Source organism: Heteronotia binoei, chromosome 21 (genome assembly GCF_032191835.1).
Source record: "Heteronotia binoei isolate CCM8104 ecotype False Entrance Well chromosome 21, APGP_CSIRO_Hbin_v1, whole genome shotgun sequence".
Classification (NCBI taxonomy): domain Eukaryota; kingdom Metazoa; phylum Chordata; class Lepidosauria; order Squamata; family Gekkonidae; genus Heteronotia; species Heteronotia binoei.
The window spans coordinates 11407440-11430163 of NC_083243.1; the positions used below are offsets into that span (position 1 = coordinate 11407440).

Here is a 22724-nt window from a genome sequence, read left to right on the forward strand (position 1 = left end):
AGGTGCCACTTGCCTCCTGCTTTGTTCAAGAGGAACCCTTAACCCAGAGCGGTGGCAGCAACTGGTAAAACCCCCCAATTCGTGACACCCCACAACAGACACCCTGTGAGGTGGGTGGGGCTGAGAGGGCTCTCCCAGCAGCTGCCCTTTCGAGGACAACCTCTGCCAGAGCTATGACTGACCCAAGGCCATTCCAGCAGCTGCAAATGGAGGAGTGGGGAATCCAACCCAGTTCTCCCAGATAAGAGTCCGCACACTTAACCACGACACCAAACTGATGTAGAAGCAGCAGCAGCAGACCACCGTAGATTTATACCTTGCCCTTCTCTCTGAATCAGAGTATCAGAGCGGATTACAATCTCCTTCATCTCCTTCCCCCACAACAGACACCCTGTGAGGTGAGTGGGGCTGAGAGAGCTCTCACAGCAGCTGCCCTTTCAAGGACAACCTCTGCCAGAGCCATGGCTGACCCAAGGCCATCCCAGCAGCTGCAAGTGGAGGAGTGGAGAAACCAAACATAAGACAGTCTCCCAGGTAACAGTCCACCCGCTTACATCACCACACCAAAACACCTGCTTGGGACGATGCAGTCAAGCAAGCTGCCTTACTGTACTAGGGAGACCCTCATTAACCCTTGCAATCCTCTTACCATCCTCTGGGATGTCCGTCTCAGCTGTTCCATCCCAGTCAAGGCAACACGAGGACAGCCTCTCTGTTTCACAGTGAAGAATGTTTCTTTTTTTAAAAAAAAAAGAGAAAACACAACTCGTGATTCCTCAAGATCTAATATGCACCGCTCTCCCCTCCCCAACGGCCCTCAAAAGAACATTAGGCAGAGTAAGTGTGTGTGACTGGCTCAACGTCTCCTAATGAGCTTTGTGGCTCAGGGATGTTCTGAACCTGGGCTACTCTTACTACATTTAATCAGGGCTTTTTTTTTTGTTGTTGTTGTTGTAGGAAAAGCCCAGGAACTCATCTGTATATTAGGCCACACCCACGACAGCACCATTCTTTCACACAGGGCTTTTTGGTAGAAAAAACCCAGCAGGAACTCATCTGTATATTAGGCCACACCCACGACAGCACCATTCTTTCACACAGGGCTTTTTTGTAGAAAAAAACCAGCAGGAACTGATTTGTATGTATGTATATATATATATATATATATATTAGGTCACACCCCTGTCACCAAGCCAGCTGGAACTGAGTCTGAAAGGAAGTCCCAGAGTTGCTGTGCAGAGGCAGGCAACGGCAAACTGTTTTATCTCTTGCTTAAAAAAAAACCCCTATGGAAGGGGGTGTCAAACATGCAGCCCAGGGGATGGATCAGGCCCACGAGCAAGTCTGCTTCCTTCTATAGATAGATAGATAGATAATTTTATTTGTATCCCGCCCTCCCCGCCGGAGCAGGCTCAGGGCGGCTAACAGCATTATATAAGAACAAAGTTACATCCAACATTTAAAAATTCTAATGAGTTTAAAATTAATCAGTTAATTAAATTAAATTAATAAAAGTGCTATTGCTATTCGTTCTTTTGTGGTGGCGGTTATCCTTAGCAGCTTCTTTCTTCAGCGAAGGCCAGTCTGAAGAGGAAGGTCTTGCAGGCCCTGCGGAATTGTTCAAGGTCCCGCATTTCCTCTGGGAGTTGGTTCCATAGGCTCGGGGCTACAGAGGAGAAGGCCCGATTGCGGGTGCATTGCAGCTTCACCTCTCTTGGTCCGGGGTGGTCAGCAAGTTTTTTCCAGCTGACCTCAGTGCTCTCTGGGGTTCATATGGGGAGAGACGGTCCCTAAGGTAGACAGGTCCTCGGCCATATAGGGCTTTAAAGGTAATGACCAGCACTTTGTAACGAACCCGGTATATAACTGGCAGCCAGTGCAGCTCGCGCAGCCCAGGCTGTATGTGCTCCCATTTAGGGAGCCCCAGCAACAGTCTGGCCGCTGCGTTCTGCACCAGCTGCAGCTTCCGGGTTCGGTACAGAGGCAGCCCCATGTAGAGGGCATTATGTCACAGCTTGCTTTGCCAGGCTTGCTCAATCGCAGAGGAGCTACAGAGCAAAACCTCTTTTCCTTCTATTGGCTGAGGCTCCACCCTCTCCTCATCCCCTGGGCAAAGAGGGAAAGAGCTCCCTTCGCCCAGTTCCCTCGATTGCACAGAAGAGATACAAAAACTGTTTGTCTGTGTCCTTTATATAGTTTATATCGCCGCTACCTGGCATTACATTTTGAGACACACATGGCCCGGCTTCATAAATTCCCATCTATTCAGATCCGGCCCTCTTAACAAATGAGTCCGGCACCCCTGCCCTATGGGGTCGCCGAAAGTTGGCGGTGACTTGATGGCCCTTTCCGCATCACCAGGGAGGCATTCTCCCATTCTGCAAATGGACTGGTTGAAGCCACAAGACCAAGGGTGTCAAACTCATTTCTTATGCGTGCCGGATCTGACATGAGACCTTGTTGGGCCGGGCTGGGCCATGTGCATACCTACTGAAGATTAGGTAGCAGAGATATAAACTTTTTAAAGAACACAACCACAACTAAAGATATTTTTTTTAAATAAAAACCCTCAAACCAGAGGTGGCCAACGGTAGCTCGCCAGATGTTTTTTGCCTACAACTCCCATCAGCCCCAGCCAGCATGGCCAATGGCTGGGGCTGATGGGAGTTGTAGGCAAAAAAAACATCGGGAGAGCTACTGTTGGCCACCCCTGCCTTAAACTAAAACATGCCTGGGGAGGGACGGGGGCTCAGTGGTAGAGCATCTGCTTGGTAAGCAGAAGGTCCCAGGTTCAATCCCCGGCATCTCTTAAAAAGGGTCCAGGCAAATAGGTGTGAAAAACCTCAGTTTGAGACCCTGGAGAGCCGCTGCCAGTCTGAGTAGACAAGACTGACTTTGATGGACCGAGGGTCTGATTCAGTATAAGGCAGCTTCATATCTTCATATGCTTAAAACATTAGCACTTGTTGGTCTTAAAGGTGCTTTCTTTGTATCTCTCCCGTGGGATCCAGGGAACTGGGCAAAGGAAGCTCTGGCTCTTTCCCTCCCTCTCCAGGGAACCTGGAGGGGGAGGAGCCTCAAACAATAGAGAAAATTGAGGTTTTGCTCTGCAGCTCCTGTGCGATTGAGCAAGCCTGGCAAAGCAAGCTGAGATGCAGAAGGAAGCAAGAGAGAGGGAGAAGGAAGCAGACAAGAGACGGTTGCTTGAAGGGCTGACAGGAGCCTTTCCGGGGGCCTAATTTGGCCCCTGGGCCTCATGTCTGACACCCCTACACAGGACATCTGCAGAGGGATCGCCTCACTCTATTGCTTCCATCCTGAGCCAGGGGGAAAAAAGGGATTCATGTGGTGTGCTAATGGCTCAGAGTCCGCAAGAGGGAGAGCATGCTGCGCCAGGTCTGATAAGAGGGGGCCTTTTGTGGCTCATCTACAGTGTTCCAACTCAGAGCAGGAAGAGCAAGCGGCTGAAAGAGGGTTCTTTTGAACTGGCGAGCTTTCTACTGCACAGAGCTTTTTAAGTGGAGAGGCAGGCCTCTTTTGCGGCTGAGGCACTGCTTTCATCGGAGCATTCAGTCAGTCGTCAGGCGCTCTTTCAGCTGCTCCGCAGGGGATCCCTTTAGACCTCGCTCGTCCTTTTTGCACTAACCTGAAATAAGGCACATCGTGCTGCGGTTCTCCGGTTGGGTCCAAAGCTTCGGATGCAGGAAGGCTGGCAAGCTGCTTCGTCTCGCAGGGAATAGCCATTGTTGTTTCATCAGACGTACGCTCTGGAGAAGAGGGAATTCCGTAAGGAAAGAGCATGGGACTCTGCAGGCATACCAGGAAGACACCCAACTGCACAACGGTGCAATCGTAAGGCCATCAAGAATATAAGAGAAGCCATGTTGGATCAGGCCAATGACTCATCCAGTCCAACACTCTGTGTCACTCATAAGAACATAAGAGAAGCCATGTTGGATCAGGCCAATGGCCCACCCAGTACAACACTTTGTGTCACACATAAGAACATAACAGAAGCCATGTTGGATCAGGCCAATGGCCCGTCCAGTCCAACACTCTGGGTCACACATAAGAACACAAGAGAAGCCATGTTGGATCAGACCAATGGCCCACCCAGTACAACACTCTGTGTCACACATAAGAATGCAAGAGAAGCCGTGTTGGATTAGGCCAACGGCCCATCCAGTCCAACACTCTGTGTCACACATAAGAACGCAAGAGAAGCCTTGTTGGATCAGGCCAATGGCTCATCCAGTCCAACACTCTGTGTCACACATAAGAACGCAAGAGAAGCCATGTTGGATTAGGCCAATGGCCCATCCAGTCCAACACTCTGTGTTACACATAAGAACGCAAGAGAAGCCATGTTGGATCAGGCCAATGGCCCATTCAGTCCAACCCTCTGTGTCACAGATAAGAACGCAAGAGAAGCCATGTTGGATCAGGCCAATGGCCCATCCAGTCCAACACCCTGTTTCACATATAAGAACACAAAAGAAGCCATGTTGGATCAGGCCAATGGCCCATTCAGTCCAACCCTCTGTGTCACACATAAGAACGCAAGAGAAGCCAAGTTGGATCAGGCCAATGGCCCATCCAGTCCAACACTCTGTGTCACACATAAGAACGCAAGAGAAGCCATGTTGGATCAGGCCAATGGCCCATTCAGTCCAACCCTCTGTGTCACACATAAGAACATAAGAGAAGCCATGTTGGATCAGGCCAATGGCCCATTCAGTCCAACCCTCTGTGTCACACATAAGAACGCAAGAGAAGCCATGTTGGATCAGGCCAATGGCCCATCCAGTCCAATACTCTGTGTCACACAGCAGCCAAAAAACCGAAGTGCCATCAGGAGGTCCACCAATGGGGCTATAAGCCCTCCCACTGTTGACCCCCCTCAAGCAGCAAGAGTACAGAGCATCACTGCCCCAGACAGAGAGTCCCATCTATACTCTGTGGCTAATAGCCACTGATGAACCTGTGCTCCAGATGTTGATCCAATCTCCTCTTGAAGGCGTCTATGCTTGCATCCGCCCACCCGTGTAAAAAGAAACTCCAGCTGATTTCTTATCTGCCTTCTGGATCTCCATTTCAATTTGTGTAGTATAAAAGCTTCCATTATAGGTGCTTTTTAGGGCAGACGAACAATTCTATGTCGCAATGCACTGTTAGAGGAGAAAGCCACCTTTAATATTATTGTTGCTCAAACAACAATCATTTCCCATGGCTCTGCAGCCAGGAAAGGCTTCGCTTGATCCCGAGTCCCACCGATTAGCATTCTTCCCAACCACAGAAACACAGAACTGGAAGCGATCTCAAGGGTCATCTATGCCAGGGCTGGCCAGACTTGCTTAACAAAAGAGCCACATAGAACAAAGTCAGACACGAACGTCAGATGTTTCAGAGCAGGCAGGCAGATAAACAGGGGAGGGAGAGCTGGAAAGAAAGCAACTTTAACTTTAAACACATTCTCCAAGCCATCAGACCTGAGAGGCACAGGCAGGCAATAACAAGCCGCTTCTCTGAAATGTCCAAACCCAATTAGGGGTGGCCAGAAGTCACTCATAGCTTCCAGGCATACACACACACACAAACAAAACGACCCCCAAAGTAAGAAGATATCCCGCCCTATACTCTGAATCTCAGAGTGGTCAAAATCTCCTTTACCTCGATACCCCCACAACAGACACCTTGTGAGGTAGGTGGGGCTGATAGAGCTTTTACAAGCAGCTGCCCTTTCAAGGACAACTCTTACAAGAGCTATGGCTGATCCAAGGCCATTCCAACAGCTGCAAGTAGAGGAGTGGGGAATCAAATCCGGTTCTCCCAGATAAGAGTCCACACTAAACCACTACACCAAACTGGCTCTCCAAGAGAGCCTACCACCTTCCGAGGAAGCCTATTCCACTGAGAAATCGCTTTAAGTGTCAGGCAGCTGAGAGGAAGGCAAGAAAACCTCCAGGATCTCTGGCCAATTAACCAAAGTACACATAATTAACCAAAATACAAAGATCTAAAAGGAATAACTCATATACTTAAGGCAGCGTAATTTTTCCACTGCATTTTACAACAGCCTTTGAGCGTTGCTGATGGAGATGCAAGAAAACAGCAAAATCACAGCTTAGTTTCTGAACAGAATTCAACCCTTCCCTTCCAGAATTTAACTGCAGCACAGCTCTGATTTGAACTGCATAGCTGGCCGCTATGATACATCAGCAGCAGTGTTCCCTCTAAGCTGCGTTAGGGTGAGCTAGCTCACAGATTTTTAGCTTCCACCTCATGCATTTTTGTCGTAGGAAAAACTGCCCCAGAGCACACTGATTTATGCAGTAGCTCTCAACTTTAATGCCAGTAGCTCTCAAAGTAGAACTTTTGCCCACCGGACTCTGCAGCGGAGAGGGAACACTGATCAGCACACCGCTACACACCTGTCTCCTCCTCCTGGGACTCCACTGCAGACCGACATTCTGGAAGGTCCTCCTTGATTATTTCTGCCGCAGGGGAAGATCCTCTTTCCAAACGACGGTCCAGCGGTGCGGGCTCCTTTGCATCCTCCTTCGGGGCTTCACTAGGAAGGACAATCATCATCATCATCTGATTGGCTACTCAGTCCCAAACAGGTGTGACATCACATCACTAAGCCAGGGCTCCCTTCCTGGATGGAGCGCACCAAGTGTCTTTAGAATGTGGGCAGGGCTCCTGCCCAGGAGCGTTTCTGATTGGCCACCGGAGATCGGATGGGCGATGCAGATTAAAATAGCATAGGTTTGGCATCTGAAGGAGTGAGCAAAAGCTCTACTCTGCCACAAATTTTGTTAAGTCTTTAAAGTGCTCCTGGACTCTTGCTTTTTTCTACCGCTACGGACAAACACAGCTATCCATCTTGGTTTCTTTTCTTTTTTTGTATTTTTATGTTCCGGTGTGTGCACACACCAGGAAGTTGGAGTACTGTGTCATTTGGAGTACTGTGTCATTTGGAGTACTGTGTCATTTGGAGTACTGTGTGCAGTTCTGGTCGCCGCACCACAAAAAGGATATTATAGCATTGGAGAAAGTCCAGAAAAGGGCTGGAACACTTTCCCTATGAAGAAAAGTTAAAACGCTTGGGGCTCTTTAGCTTGGAGAAACTTTGACTGCGGGGTGACATGATAGAGGTTTACAAGATTATGCATGGGATGGAGAAGGTAGGGAAAGAAGTCCTTTTCTCCCTTTCTCACAATACAAGAACTCGTGGGCATTCGATGAAATTGATGAGCAGACAGGTTAAAATGGATAAAAGGAAGTACTTCACCCAAAGGGTGATTAACATGTGGAATTCACTGCCACAGGAGATGGTGGCGGCCACAAGCATAGCCAGCTTCAAGAGGGGGTTAGATAAAAATATGGAGCAGAGGTCCATCAGTGGCTATTAGCCACAGTGTGTGTGTGTGTGTGTGTGTGTGTGTATATTTTTGGCTACTGTGTGACACAGAGTTTTGGACTGGATGGGCCATTGGCCTGATCTAACATGGCTTCTCTTTTGTTCTTAAGCTGTGGCGACCTCTGGCAGCTGACCCCTACTGGGGGCCTGGAGGATACTCAGAGCAGTGACTGAATAAAGCCTGCCCCTGTCCACCCGACTGCTGGTATTCTAAGGAGGTCTCCCAGACAAGCAGGGATGGAATTCTAGCAGGAGCTCCTTTGCATATTAGGCCACACACCCCTGATATAGCCAATCCTCCGAGAGCTTTCAAGGCTCTTTTTTGTCAGCTCTTGGAGGACTGGCTGCATCAGGGGTGTGTGGCCTAATATGCAAAGGAGCTCCTGCTAAAATTCCACCTTACAAGGCTCTTTTTTGTCAGCTCTTGGAGGACTGGCTGCATCAGGGGTGTGCGGCCTAATATGCAAAGGAGCTCCTGCTAGAATTCCACCCCTGCGTCCAAGCACTTCCCAGAGTCCACCCTGCTTAGCTTCCGAGATCTGACGAGATCAGGCTTGCCTGGGCTACCCCACCTCTGAATGTCTCCTGCTTTGAAAAACCCTACATGCAAGGGTGTCAAACATGCGGCCCAGGGGCCAAATCAGGCTACCCATTTTGATAGTCTTGGAGGCCACTGTCACCACAGGGCTCCCTCTGTTCTTTCCTTCACCTCTTTCCACGTTCGTTCTTTAAAGGCGACCATTGCCCTGGTTAATATTTGGATGGGAGACCGCCAAGAAGGAGAAAGAAGAAGAGGGAAAAGAATAAAAGGAAGAAGGAGGGAGGAGGAGGAGGAGAGGGTAAGCCACCTCTGAATGTCTCCTGCTTTGAAAAACCTACATGCAAGGGTGTCAAACATGCGGCCCAGGGGCCAAATCAGGCTACCCATTTTGATAGTCTTGGAGGCCACTGTCACCACAGGGCTCCCTCTGTTCTTTCCTTCACCTCTTTCCACGTTCGTTCTTTAAAGGCGACCATTGCCCTGGTTAATATTTGGATGGGAGACCGCCAAGAAGGAGAAAGAAGAAGAGGGAAAAGAATAAAAGGAAGAAGGAGGAGGAGGAGAGGGTAAGCCACCTCCGAATGTCTCCTGCTCTGAAAACCCTACATGCAAGGGTGTCAAACATGCGGCCAAATCAGGTCCCCGGAGGGCTCCTTATCAGGCCCCCGAGCAACCAGCTGTCACCTGCTTCCTTCTCCCTTTCTCTTGCTTCCTTCTGCATCACAGCTGGCTTTTCAAGGCTTGCTCAATTATGAGGCTCCTCCCTCGGAGAGGAAGGGGGGGGGGAGGGAATAGCTTGCTTTGCCAGGCTCTCTCAATCACACAGCAGAGCTACTGACTGTTTCCCATAGAGATGGCAGATATTCCATACCATAGACCTTTATTGGCATCGATACAAGAGTACAGTATACGTAAAACCGGCAACAATACTACAGAATGCAATACCCCCCCCCCACAAAAAAAAATTAAATTACATAGAATAGCTATGGGCTATGGATGAGCAAAAGCCTCTCTGATTTGGATCGCAACCTGTAAAAAGCAAGCAACGTGAGTAGTGATAGAATTACGTTTCCCTTGGAGTAAAAAGCGAACCTTGGCATTGGCAGAGAGGCCTTGATGGTCAAGGAGCAGAGCATCTAGGTATCTTGCTCGTAGACTTCTATAGAAAGGGCAGTCCAGAAGAACATGAGAGACCTAGCAGAGCTACTGAGCCAAGCCTCTCTTCCTTCTATTGGCTGAGGCTCCTCCCCCACCTGGTTCCCCCGGGGAAGGAAGGAAAGAGCCACAGCTTCCTTTGCCCGGTTCCCTGAGCCTCATACGAGAAATACAAATAAAGCACCTTTAAGACCGAGTGCTAATATTTTAAGGCTGTTTTTAAGGTTTTTAAAAGAAATCTTTGCGTTTGTCTGTGCCCTTCGTAAAGTTTATCTCTCCGCTACCTAATCGTAAGCTGGTATACACGTGGCCCAGCCCACCCTGACGTGGCTGGGCCTGACAAGGGCTCATTTGTGTCAGATTCGGCCCTCATAACAAATGAGTCTGACACCCCTGCTCTACAGGGTCGTCGTAAGTCAGCTGCACTGATGGCTGCGCGTTAGTGCTCTTACCTGGTGGTCTTAGTAGGGCTCCAAGTGAGGTCGGGTGACAAGAACACGTTGGCCCTGGAAGGGGTCATGGGGGTGACCTTGAAGGAGGCCATGCCCTCCAGAGGCTTAAAGACAAAGTTCTGAGGGGCAAACGAACGGGTTCTTCTTGGAGAGAGGGCAGGGACGAAAGATATGGGCATGTTTTCCTTCTCGGGAAAGACCTCGGCCTCTTCAGCCAAAGCAGGCTGGAAGTCGGCCCTCTCTTCTACTGGCTCCATCGTAACATCCTCTTTCGTATCACGCAACACCTGCAGTACAACAGAAATAAAGCAAGCACATGAAGTTGCCTTATACCAGGGGTGGCCAAACTGTGGCTCGGGAGCCCCCTGTGGCCCTTTCACACCTATTGCGTGGCTCTCAACACCCCCCCACTGCCTTGTCGTCCAGCTTGGAGAAGACAGTTGTCTCTTTAAATCACTGCTCCAAGCCAAGACAGCCAGCAGTTTGGGGAATGTATTTAAAGTTACGATTGCTTTCTTTCCACCTCTCCCGCCTTCCCCTCCTAGCTTACGGGCTCTCAAACATCTGACATTTATTTAATGTGGCTCTTATGTTAAGCAAGCTTGGCCGTCCCTGCCTTAAACTGAATGAGACCCTTCGTCCGTAAAGGTTATCGCTGCCTGCTCATATGGGCAGCAGCTAACGCACCACAGAGCTCGACAGAAGAATCAGCCGTCTAAGGAGGCGGTGAGCTCCTCCAACACTGGCAGTACCACAGTTTGGCAGTTGTCTCTTTAAATCACTGCTCCAAGCCAAGACAAGCCAGCAGTTTGGGGAATGTATTTAAAGTTAAGATTGCTTTCTTTCCACCTCTCCCTCCCTCCCCTCCTACCTTCCTGTCTTATGGGCTCTCAAACATCTGACATTTATTTAATGTGGCTCTTATGTTAAGCAAGTTTCGCCATCCCTGCTTTACACTGAATGAGACCCTTCGTCCGTAAAGGTTATCACTGCCTGCTCATATGGGCAGCAGCTCTCCAGGGTTTCAGGCCGAGGTCATAACATATAACGTACTGCCAGATCCCTTTATCTGGAGATGCCGGGGGTTGAATTGGGGACCTCCTGTGTACCAAGAGGCCACTTGATCATGGCCATTCCACGACAGTCTTGAACCCCTGAAGCTGCCTTCTATTGAATCAGACCCTTGCTCCATCAAGGTCACTAACGCCTACTCAGACCAGTAGTAGCTTGCCAGAGTCAAAGGCAGAGGTCTTTCCCATCACCTACTGCCCGGTTCTTTCAACCAGAGACATTGCCAGGGATTGAACCTGGCTCCTTCTGCAAGCTAAGCAGATGGCGTGCCATAAGAATGTAAGAGAAGGCCCTGCTGGATCAGACCAGGGGTCCATCTAGTCCAGCCTCCTGTCTCACGCAGCGGCCAAGCAGTTCCTCTGGAGGCCAACAACAGGGCACAGAGGCTGAGGCCATCCCCTGATGAGAACATCAGATAAGAACACTGGATCAGACCAGTGAGGGTCCATCTTGTCCAGCCTCCTGTCTCACACAGTGGACAACCCAGTTCCTCTGGAAGGCCAACAACAGCACATAGAGGCTGAGACCTTCCCCTGAGGTTGCCTCCTGGCACTGGGATTCAGAGGTTGAATGCCACTGACGGTGGAAGTTCCCCTCAGTCCCCACAGCTAGTAGCCATTTATACTTATCCTGTACTAATCATTTGCTAAGAATGTGAGCCAGGAAGCTCTCGCTTCAGCAAGCTGCTCATAGCAAAACCACTCTCAGGTAGTGTCACAATATGCACTGGATCAGAACACTGGCACTACCTTACAGGGCTGTTTGGAAGAATGACAGATTGTTTAAAATGAATTCACTGCCACAGAAGGTGGCGGCGGCTACAAGCATAGCCAGCTTCAAGAGGGGATTGGATCAATATATAGAGCAGAGGTCCATCAGTGGCTATTAGCCAAAGCGTACTGTAGGAACTGTCTGGGGCAGTGATGCTCTGTATTCTTGGGGCTCAGGAGGGCAACAGTGTGAGGCACCTGGGGTTTTTGGGCACCTGATGGCACCTGGGGTTTTTGGGCTCCTGATGGCACCTGGGGTTTTTGGGCACTGTGTGACACAGAGTGTTGGACTGGATGGGCCACTGGCCTGATCCAACATGGCTTCTCTTATGTTCTTATGTGTGCCACAGAGTGTTGGACTGGATGGGCCATTGGTCTGATCCAACATGGCTTCTCTTATGTTCTTATGTGACACAGAGTGTTGGACTGGATGGGCCATTGGCCTGATCCAACATGGCTTCTCTTCTGTTCTTATGTGACACAGAGTATTGGACTGGATGGGCCATTGGCCTGATCCAACATGGCTTCTCTTATGTTCTTATGTGACACAGAGTGTTGGACTGGATGGGCCACTGGCCTGATCCAACATGGCTTCTCTTATGTTCTTCTGTGACACAGAGTCTTGGACTGGATGGGCCACTGGCCTGATCCAACAGGGCTTCTCTTATGTTCTTATGTGACACAGAGTGTTGGACTGGATGGGCCATTGGCCTGATCCAGCATGGCTTCTCTTATGTTCTTATGTGTGACACAGAGTGTTGGACTGGATGGGCCATTGGTCTGATCCAACATGGCTTCTCTTAGGTTCTTAATTCTACGCTGTTGGTGGGCCTGCCCAAAAATCAACGCTTTCTGGAAACTGATAGTAAAAACAGCTGAAGAGATTGTGGGATTCCCACTACCAAATACCCCAGAATCACTCTTGATGCATTACTGGCCAAATCAATCATACCCCAGATTGAAAGAAGTAATTTTACTGCTGCTGCTAGCAGCAAAAATTGTACTAGCAAGGCACTGGAAAACAAACAAAGGCCCCTACATTAAGACAAATGGTTTGAAAATATTTAGGACATTGTAGTTCAAGACAAAATTCTGGAACAGATTGTCCAGGTGGAAAACCCATTGTCAACCAACACAGTTGTTGGAAAATGATATGTTTTCTTTGAATACACAAATGGAAAGTCCCCTACCGCATGTTCAGAGCCAAAGAAACACTTTGTAGTGTACTGAAATGTTATTTGTAAATACGTAACTATTGTATATGTGAAAGAATCTTTGTATGTTTACGTTTGTAACAAAAACATAAGACATCTTTGATTAAAAAAATTAAAATAAAATAAATGAATTTACGTTGCTAAAACTATTCTGAAGATAATGACAAAACGTACCTCCGCGTTTCTGGTCTCTGTTTGTTGCTTTCCTTTGCGTGCCACTCTCCTTTGCATCTGATTACCTACAACAGATCAGATATAGCATTAAAGGACTTTTCCTCCTCAAAAGAGAGCCCGTTTGGTATAAGTGTGCAGACTCTTATCTGAGAGAACCGGGTTTGGTTCCCCACTCCTCCACTTGCAGCTGCTGGAATGGCCTTGGGTCAGCCATAGCTCTGGCAGAGGTTGTCCTTGAAAGGGCAGCTGCTGGGAGAGCCCTCTTAGCCCCACCCACCTCGCAGGGCGTCTGTTGTGGGGAGAGAAGATACAGGAGAAGATACAGGAGATTGTAAGCCACTCTGAGTCTCTGTGTCTCTATAGTTTTTAAGTATGTGGACTCTTATCTGGGAGAACCAGGTTTGATTCCCCACTCCTCCACTTGCAGCTGCTGGAATGGCCTTGGGTCAGCCACAGCTCTTATCTGGGAGAACCGGGTTTGATTCCCCACTCCTCCACTTGCAGCTGCTGGAATGGCCTTGGGTCAGCCGTAGCTCTTGCAGAGCTGTCCTTGAAAGGGCACCTTCTGGGAGAGCTCTCTCAGCCCCACCCACCTCACAGGGTGTCTGTTGTGGGGGGGGGGCGGGAGTTAAAGGAGATTGTAAGCTGCTTTGAGACTCTGAGATTCAGAGTATAGGGTGGGATATAAATCCAATATCTTCAATCTTCTTCAGCATAGACTTTTGTTTTTTTCAGAAATATTACATAAGTATTCTCTGGACACACAAAGGCAAATAAATGGGTCCTAGATCATATCAAGCCTGAGTTCTCTCTCTCTCTCTCGAAACTAAAATGACTAAATTGAGGCTATTGCGCTATGGTCAAATTACGAGAAGACAGGGCTCACTGAAAAGACAATGCGTCTAGGAAAAGGGGGAGGCAACAGGAAAAGAGGAAGGAACAACATGAGATGGATGGACGTCATCAAGGAAGCCACAAAGGTCTTCAAGTTTGCAAGACTTTTATTTTACTTATCTGCCTTAGCTTTATATGCCACCCACTCCGCGAGCGGACTCAGGGCAGCTAACAGTCACGTTGAAATAACAATTTCAGTTGCAATTTTTAAAACAATAAAACTTAATAACAACAATTTAAAACTCAATATTTGGCGCTATGCGAGAATCTTGACGTAGGCAGATTGAATTATTTTTGGTGTCGCTGTCCTTCTGGTTGTCTGTTAGTGGTCCTTCTGATGGTATTGCTCAGCAGTACAAAAGAGACAGCCGTCTCCCACTTAGTTTTGATAGGCCTGTCAAAAAAGTTCAGTTTTACAAGCCCTGCGGGATTGGGAGAGATCCCGAAAGGCTCTTATGGCCTTTGGGAGAGCATTCCACAGCATTGCTGCTGCCATTGAGAAGGCCCTAGCCCGGGTAGAGCCACTTTAACAAGGCTGTAACTGAGAGGATGTTTTTGAGAATGCCATTGCCAGGGGTGGAATTCTAGCAGGAGCTACTTTGCGTATCAGGCCACACACCCCTGATGTAGCCAATCCTCTATGAGGTTACAAAAAAAGAGCCTTGTAAGCTCTTGGAGGATTGGCTACATCAGGGGTGTGTGGCCTAATACGCAAAGGAGCTCTTGCTAGAATTCACTCTCACAGGAGGTGGTGGTGGTTACAAGCGTAGCCGGCTTCAAGAGGGGATTGAATAAACATATGGAGCAGAGATCCACAAGTTGCTATTAACCACAGTGTTTTGTTGGAACACTTTGTCTGGGGCAGTGATGCTCTATATTCTGGGTGCTTTGGGGGGGGGGGCACAGTGGGAGGGCTTCTAGTGTCCTGGCCCCACTGCTGGACTTCCTGATGGCAGTTGGGTTTTTTTGGCCACTGTGTGACACAGAGTGTTGGACTGGATGGGCCGATGGCCTGATACAATGTGGCTTCTCTTATGACAGAGGTGCCAACGGTAGCTCTCTAGATTTTTTTTTGCCTACAACTCCCATCAGCCCCAGCCATTAAGAATATAAGAACATAAGAGAAGCCATGTTGGATCAAGCCAATGGCCCATCCAGTCCAACACTCTATGTCACACAGTGGCCAAAAATTTACACACACACACACACACACAGTGGCTAATAGCCACTGATGGACCTCTGCTACATATTTTTATCTAACCCCCTCTTGAAGCTGGCTATGCTTGTAGCTGCTACCACCTCCTGTGGCAGTGAATTCCACATGTTAATCACCCTTTGGGTGAAGAAGTACCTCCTTTTATCTGTTCTAACCCAACTGCTCAGCAATTTCATTGAATGCCCACGAGTTCTTGTATTGTGAGAAAGGGAGAAAAGGACTTCTTTCTCTACCTTCTCCATCCCATGCATCATCTTGTAAACCTCTATCATGTCACCCCGCAGTCGACGTTTCTCCAAGCTAAAGAGCCCCAAGCGTTTTAAACTTTCTTCATAGGGAAAGTGTTCCAAACCTTTAATCATTCTAGTTGCCCGTTTCTGCACTTTTTCCAATGCTATAATATCCTTTTTGAGGTTTGGTGAACAGGATTGCACACAATACTCCAAATGAGACCGCACCATCGATTTATACAGGGGCATTATGATACTGGCTGATTTGTTTTCATTTCCCTTCCTAATAATTCCCAGCATGGCGTTGGCCTTTTTTATTGCAAACGCACACTGTCTTGACATTTTCAGTGAGTTATCTACAACGACCCCAAGATCTCTCTCTTGGTCAGTCTCTGCCAGTTCACACCCCATCAACTTGTATTTGTAGCTGGGATTCTTGGCCCCAATGTGCATTACTTTGCACTTGGCCACATTGAACCTCATCTGCCACGTTGACGCCCACTCACCCAGCCTCAACAGATCCCTTTGGAGTGCCTCACAATCCTCTCTGGTTCTCACCACCCTGAACAATTTAGTGTCATCCGCAAACTTGGCCACTTCACTGCTCACTCGCAACTCTAAATCATTTATGAACAAGTTAAAGAGCATGGGACCCAGTACCGAGCCCTGCGGCAGCCCACTGCTTACCGTCCTCCACTGCGAAGACTGCCCATTTATACTCACTCTCTGCTTCCTATTACTCAGCCAGTTTTTGATCCACAAGAGGACCTGTCCTTTTACTCCATGACTCTCAAGCTTTCTAAGGACCCTTTGATGAGGAACTTTATCAAAAGCTTTCTGGAAGTCAAGGTAAACAACATCTATCGGGCCTCCTTTGTCCACATGTTTGTTCACCCCCTCAAAGAAATGTAACAGGTTAGTGAGGCAAGATCTTCCCTTACAGAACCCATGCTGAGTCTTCTTCAATAACTTGTGTTCATCAATGTGCCTACTCATTCTGTCCTTGATAATGGTTTCTACCATTATCCCGGTATTGAAGTCAGACTGACCGGCCTGTAGTTTCCTGGATCTCCTCTGGAACCCTTTTTAAAGATGGGGGTGACATTTGCTACCTTACAGTCCTCAGGAACGGAGGCAGATTTCAATGAAAGATTACAGATTTTTGTCAGAAAATCTGCAAGTTCAACTTTGAGTTGAACTTAGATTTTTTCCCCCCCATAACTCCCATCAGCCCCAGCCATTGGCCATGCTGGCTGGGGCTGATGGGAGTTATGGGGGGGAAAAAATCTAAGTTCAACTCAAAGTTGTAGGCAAAAAAAACATCTGGAGAGCTACCATTGGCCACCCCTGTCTTATGTCTGGGGCAGTGATGCTCTGTCTTCTTGGTGCATGGGGGGGCAACAGTGGGAGGGCTTCTAGTGTCCTGGCCCCACTGATGGACCTCCTGATGGCACTTGGGGTTTTTTGGCCACTGTGTGACACAGAGTGTTGGACTGGATGGGCCACTGGCCTTATCCAACATCGCTTCTCTTATGTTGTTATGTCGTGGCCCCACTCATGGACCTCCTGATGGAACCTGGGTTTTTTGGGCCCCTGTGTGACACAGAGTGTTGGACTGGATGGGCCATTGGTCTGATCCAACTCTTCCCTGATGTTCTTATGTTAGAATTCCACCCCTGGTTATTGCCATAGGGTTGTTGTTAAGTCGGAAGCGACATTCACACATTCCTTGGAGGTGCCCTAATATTTAAAGGAATGGTGTATGTGTGTGTGTGTGTGTGGGGGAAACAGCTAGTAAGACATCAAACGGATGCAGATTTCAACAAAGCCAATTTCTCCACATGCGAGCGAGCCCAAGTGAGGCGGGTTTTGCCATTTTTCTTACCCGCAGTCGCAGCTGGTTTGAAGACTTGAGGGATCCTGGACATAGCAGCGGCTGTTGCTCTTGTCACTCTTCCGTGGGTGGGTGGGGGGATTGCAGACTGAGGCCCTGGGGGGGAAATTAAAAAAAAAAGAGTGGTGTGTTGTCGAATCCCTTCACGTTCTACGTCAAGGAGAGACTTTGGAGTCACGTCAAACGCCTTACCGATGGGCTGCAGAACCCGAGCTACACGTTAAAAGCTTAAAGCAGGGGTGTCAAACTCATGTTATGAGGGCCGGATCTGACATAAATGAGACCTTGTCAGGCCGGGCCGTGTGTGCATCTTTTTAAGATTAGGTAGCGAAGATATAAACTTCATAAAGGACACAAACACAAATAAAGATTTTTTTTAAACTTAAAATATAACATGCTCATGTTCAGATGCACGAAAACCTCTACATCCTAGAGCTAGGAAGCAACGTTAGGGGAAGGCCTCGGCCTCTCTTGCCCTGTTGCTGGCCCTCCAGAGGAATTGGTTGGCCCCTGTGTGGGACAGGAGACTGGACTAGATGGACCCTCACTGGTCTGATCCAGCAGGGCTCTTCTGATGTTCATATGAAGGCCTCAGCCTCTCTGCCCTGTTGCTGGCCCTCCAGAAGAACTGGTTGGCCCCTGTGTGAGACAGGAGGCTGGACTAGATGGACCCTCACTGGTCTGATCCAGCAGGGCTCTTCTGATGTTCTTATGAAGGCCTCAGCCTTTATGTCCTGTTCTCGCCCCTCCAGAGGAACTGGCTGGCTCCTGTGTGGTACAGGAGACTGGACTAGATGGACTGCTGGTCCAATACAACAGGGCTGTTATGTTCTTTTGAAGGCCTCGGCCTCTCTGCCCTGTTGTTGGCCCTCCAGAGGAACCGGCTGGCCACTGTGTGAGACAGGAGGTTGGACCGCATGCACCCTCACTGGTATGATCCAGCAGGGCTCTTCTGATGTTCTTATGAAGGCCTCGGCCTCTCTGCCCTGTTGTTGGCCCTCCAGAGGAACCGGTTGGCCCCTGTGTGAGACAGGAGGTTGGACCGCATGCACCCTCACTGGTCTGATTCAGCAGGGCTCTTCTTGTGTTCTTATGAAGGTCTCGGCCTCTCTGCCCTGTTGTTGGCCCTCCAGAGGAACCGGTTGGCCCCTGTGTGAGACAGGATGCTGGGGTGAATGGACCACCGGTCTGACCCAGCAGGGCTCTTCTTATGTTGTGGCAAAAGCAGCAAGTCTTTACTGAACTGCTGGCAGCTTTAAACTTCTATTCTTACTGAAGATCTTCGAAAAACTTAGGGAGACCCATGTCTGAACTACGACAAGGCCACGAAGCTTACAGAAGGGAGAGGCCAGAAAGCAGTTACTCACCCATCTTCCAGATTGGGTGTAAAGTGCTAAGTGAAATAAGGCTCTTAGGGGAAGAGCGTCTGCTTGGCACGCAGAAGGTTCCAGGTTCGATCCCCAGCATCTCCAATTAAAGGAAGCAGGCAATAGGCGATGAAGAAGACCTCAGCCTGAAACCCTGGAGAGCCACTGCCATGCCTGAGCAGACAAGTTCTGACCTTGTTTGGTGTAGCCAGTTTGGTGTAGTGGTTAAGTGAGAGGCCTCTTATCTGGGAGAACCGGGTTTGATTCCCCACTCCTCCACTTGCAGCTGCTGGAATGGCCTTGGGTCAGCCATAGCTCTGGCAGAGGTTGTCCTTGAAAGGGCAGCTTTTGGGAAAGCCCTCTTAGCCCCACCCACCTCACAGGGCGTCTGTTGTGGGGGAGGAAGGGAAAGGAGATTGCAGGCCGCTCTGAGACTCTGTCCTTGAAAAGGCAGCTGCTTTGAGAGCCCTCTCAGCTCCACCCACCTCACAGGGTGTCTGTTGTGGGGGAAGGAAGGGAAAGGAGATTGTAGGCTGCTCTGAGACTCTGTCCTTGAAAGGGCAGCTGCTGGGAGAGCCCTCTCCAGCCCCACCCACCTCACAGGGTGCCTGTTGTGGGGGAGGAAGGGAAAGGAGATTGCAGGCCGCTCTGAGACTCTGTCCTTGAAAGGGCAGCTGCTGTGAGAGCCCTCTCCAGCCCCGCCCACCTCACAGGGTGTCTGTTGTGGGGGAGGAAGGGAAAGGAGATTGTAGGCCGCTCTGAGACTCTGTCCTTGAAAGGGCAGCTGCTGTGAGAGCCCTCTCCAGCCCCACCCACTTCACAGGGTGTCTGTTGTGGGGGAGGAAGGGAAAGGAGATTGTAGGCCGCTCTGAGACTCTATCCTTGGAAGGGAAGCTGATGTCAGAGCCCTCTCAGCCCCACCCACCTCACAGGGTGTCTGTTGTGGGGAAGGAAGGGAAAGGAGATTGTAGGCCGCTCTGAGACTCTGTCCTTGAAAGGGCAGCTGCTGTGAGAGCCCTCTCAGCCCCACCCACCTCACAGGGTGCCTGCTGTGGGAGGAAAAGCCCTAAGAGACTGTAAGCCGCTGGGAGAAAAATGGGGTATAAATCTGCAGTCGTCGTCTTCTTGTTGGACCAAAGTTCTGATTCAGTAGAAGGAAATTTTCATGTGTATATAATCCACCCTGAGCACTAAGGCACTAAGGGGGGGGGGGGGGGGAGGAACAAGACATACAAAGATATGAAGCTCACACACACTCCATGTTCTTATATTATCCATTTATGATGGATATTGAGGAAGACTCAGCATGGGTTCTGCAAGGGAAGATCTTGCCTCACTAACCTGTTGCATTTCTTTGAGGGGGTGAACAAACATGTGGACAAAGGAGACCCGATAGATGTTGTTTACCTTGACTTCCAGAAAGCTTTTGATAAAGTTCCTCATCAAAGGCTCCTTAGAAAGCTTGAGAATCATGGAGTAAAAGGACAGGTCCTCTTGTGGATCAAAAACTGGCTGAGTAATAGGAAGCAGAGAGTGAGTATAAATGGGCAGTCTTCGCAGTGGAGGACAGTAAGCAGTGGGGTGCCGCAGGGCTCGGTACTGGGTCCCATGCTTTTTAACTTGTTCATAAATGATTTAGAGTTCGGAGTGAGCAGTGAAGTGGCCAAGTTTGCGGATGACACTAAATTGTTCAGGGTGGTGAGAACCAGAGAGGATTGTGAGGAACTCCAAAGGGATCTGTTGAGGCTGGGTGAGTGGGCGTCAACGTGGCAGATGCGGTTCAATGTGGCCAAGTGCAAAGTAATGCACATTGGGGCTAAGAATCCCAGCTACAAATACAAGTTGATGGGGTGTGAACTGGCAGAGACTGATCAAGAGAGAGATCTTGGGGTCATGATAGATAACTCACTGAAAGTGTCAAGACAGTGTGCGTTTGCAATAAAAAAGGCCAATGCCATGCTGGGAATTATTAGGAAGGGAATTGAAAACAAATCAGCCAGTATCATAATGCCCCTGTATAAATCGATGGTGCGGTCTCATTTGGAGTACTGTGTGCAGTTCTGGTCGCCGCACCTCAAAAAGGATATTATAGCTTTAGAGAAGGTGCAGAGAAGGGCAACTAGAATGATTAAAGGGCTGGAGCACTTTCCCTATGAAGAAAGGTTGAAACGCTTGGGACTCTTTAGCTTGGAGAAACGTCGACTGCGGGGTGACATGATAGAGGTTTACAAGATAATGCATGGAATGGAGAAAGTAGAGAAAGAAGTACTTTTCTCCCTTTCTCACAATACAAGAACTCGTGGGCATTCGATGAAATTGCTGAGCAGACAGGTTAAGACGGATAAAAGGAAGTACTTCTTCACCCAAAGGGTGATTAACATGTGGAATTCACTGCCACAGGAGGTGGTGGCGGCCACAAGTATAGCCACCTTCAAGAGGGGTTTAGATAAAAATATGGAGCACAGGTCCATCAGTGGCTATTAGCCACAGTGTATGGAGCACAGGTCCATCAGTGGCTATTAGCCACAGTGTATGGAGCACAGGTCCATCAGTGGCTATTAGCCACAGTGTATGTGTGTATATAACATTTTTTGCCACTGTGTGACACAGAGTGTTGGACTTGATGGGCCGTTGGCCTGATCCAACATGGCTTCTCTTATGTTCTTATGTTCTTATATATAAAGGACCTGGGCTTTTTAAATAGAAAACACCCAGCAGGAGTAAATTTGGATATTAGGCCACACCCCCTGATGCCAGTCAAGCTGGGATTGCAATCCTGTGTGCTCTTGCTCAAACAAAAGAAGCCCTGTAAAGGACCCATATCTAACCCGACAGCTCTTAAATATTCATGTGGTCTGCCATACGCACCTTTGCTCTCTTTTTTGGCAGGTTTGTCCACATAGATGGGTTGTTGCCTGGGCTGAGGGGGCTGCAGACCGCCGTCCTTCCTGGTGCACTTCGGCACCATCTGTAAAGAGAGGAGGACCAACGTTTTGTTAACACGCACGCCAATTCTTCCACTATTTGCCCTTGAGTTCAGAGCATTCTTTTTTACACGAAACACACTCCGGCGAGTCTTCTTAGCAATTTAGAAGGGGACGGGATGAAAGGCTATTTGCAGCTTTGTATCCTTGTAAAGATGCCCAACGGCCCACAAAAGGGGCTCGCTAGCTTTTTTGAACACTTATAGAATCATAGCGTTGGAAGGGACCTCTAGGGTCATCTTCTGGTCCAACTCCCTGCACAATGCAGGAAACTCACAAACACTTTTCCATAAATTCACAGGATCTTCATTGCTGTCAGATGGCCTTCTAGCCCCTATTTCAAAACCTCCAAGGAAGGAGAGCCCACCACCTCCCGAGGAAGCCTGTTCCACTGAGGAACCGCTCTAAACTCACAGATACCTCCCCCTAAATTCACAGGATCTTCATTGCTGTCGGATGGCCCTCTAGCCTCTGTTTCAAAACCTCCAAGGCAGGAGAGCCCACCACCTCCCGAAAAAGCCTGTTCCACTGAGGAACCGCTCTATCGGTCAGGAAGTTTTTCCTAATGTTGAGCCGGAAACTCTTCTGATTTAAACCCATTGGTTCTGGTCCTACCTTCTGGGGCCACAGAAAACAATTCCATACCCTCCTCTACAGGATAGCCTTTCAAGGACTTGAAGATGGTGATCTTATCACCTCTCAGCCGCCTCCTCTCCAGTCTAAACGTGCCCAGCTCCTTCAACCTTTCCTCATAGGACTTGGTCTCCAGACCCCTCCAAGGAAGGAGAGCCCACCTCTCGAGGAAGCCTGTTCCACTGAGGAACCGCTCTAACGGTCAGGAAGTTCTTCCTAATGTTGAGCCGGAAACATTTTAGATTTAATTTCAACCCACAGGTTCTAGTCCTACCTTCTGGGGCCACAGAAAACAATTCCACACCATCCTCAATATGACAGCCCTTCAAGTGCTTGAAGATGGTGACCCTATCACCTCTCAGCCGGCTCCTCTCCAGGCTAAACATCCCCAGCTCCTTCAACCTTTCCTCACAGGACTTGGTCTCCAGACCCCTCACCATCTTTGTCATACAGTGCTGTCCCAAACAGTTACAGCCTAGTAAGGCTAGGAAGGCAACTGGGCATAGAAGGGGGTACCTTTACTCAGGCTTGAACCACCAGTCATTTGGAACTAAACCTTTCCATTGGTGGTGAAAAGTGCCATCAAGTCACACTTGGGATGACCCCGTAGGGTTTTCAAGGCAAGAGACGCTCACAGGTGGTTTGCCATTGCCTGCCTCCACGTCATGACCCTGGTATTCCTTGGTGGTCTCCCCTCCTAGTCAAG

General features: G+C 49.0%; 1 protein-coding gene across 1 annotated transcript in view; it reads right to left on the reverse strand.

Moving 5' to 3' along the window:
• DLGAP5 (DLG associated protein 5) overlaps positions 1-22724 on the reverse strand; it is a 67268-nt gene that overhangs the window by 25316 nt on the left and 19228 nt on the right. The window contains exons 6-12 of the mRNA XM_060261503.1: positions 21270-21369; positions 17026-17130; positions 12801-12865; positions 9572-9858; positions 6432-6571; positions 3647-3767; positions 650-735 (exon numbers count right to left, since the gene is read on the reverse strand). Coding sequence (XP_060117486.1) covers positions 650-735; positions 3647-3767; positions 6432-6571; positions 9572-9858; positions 12801-12865; positions 17026-17130; positions 21270-21369 — 904 coding nt within the window. The remainder of the gene's footprint in view (positions 1-649; positions 736-3646; positions 3768-6431; positions 6572-9571; positions 9859-12800; positions 12866-17025; positions 17131-21269; positions 21370-22724) is intronic.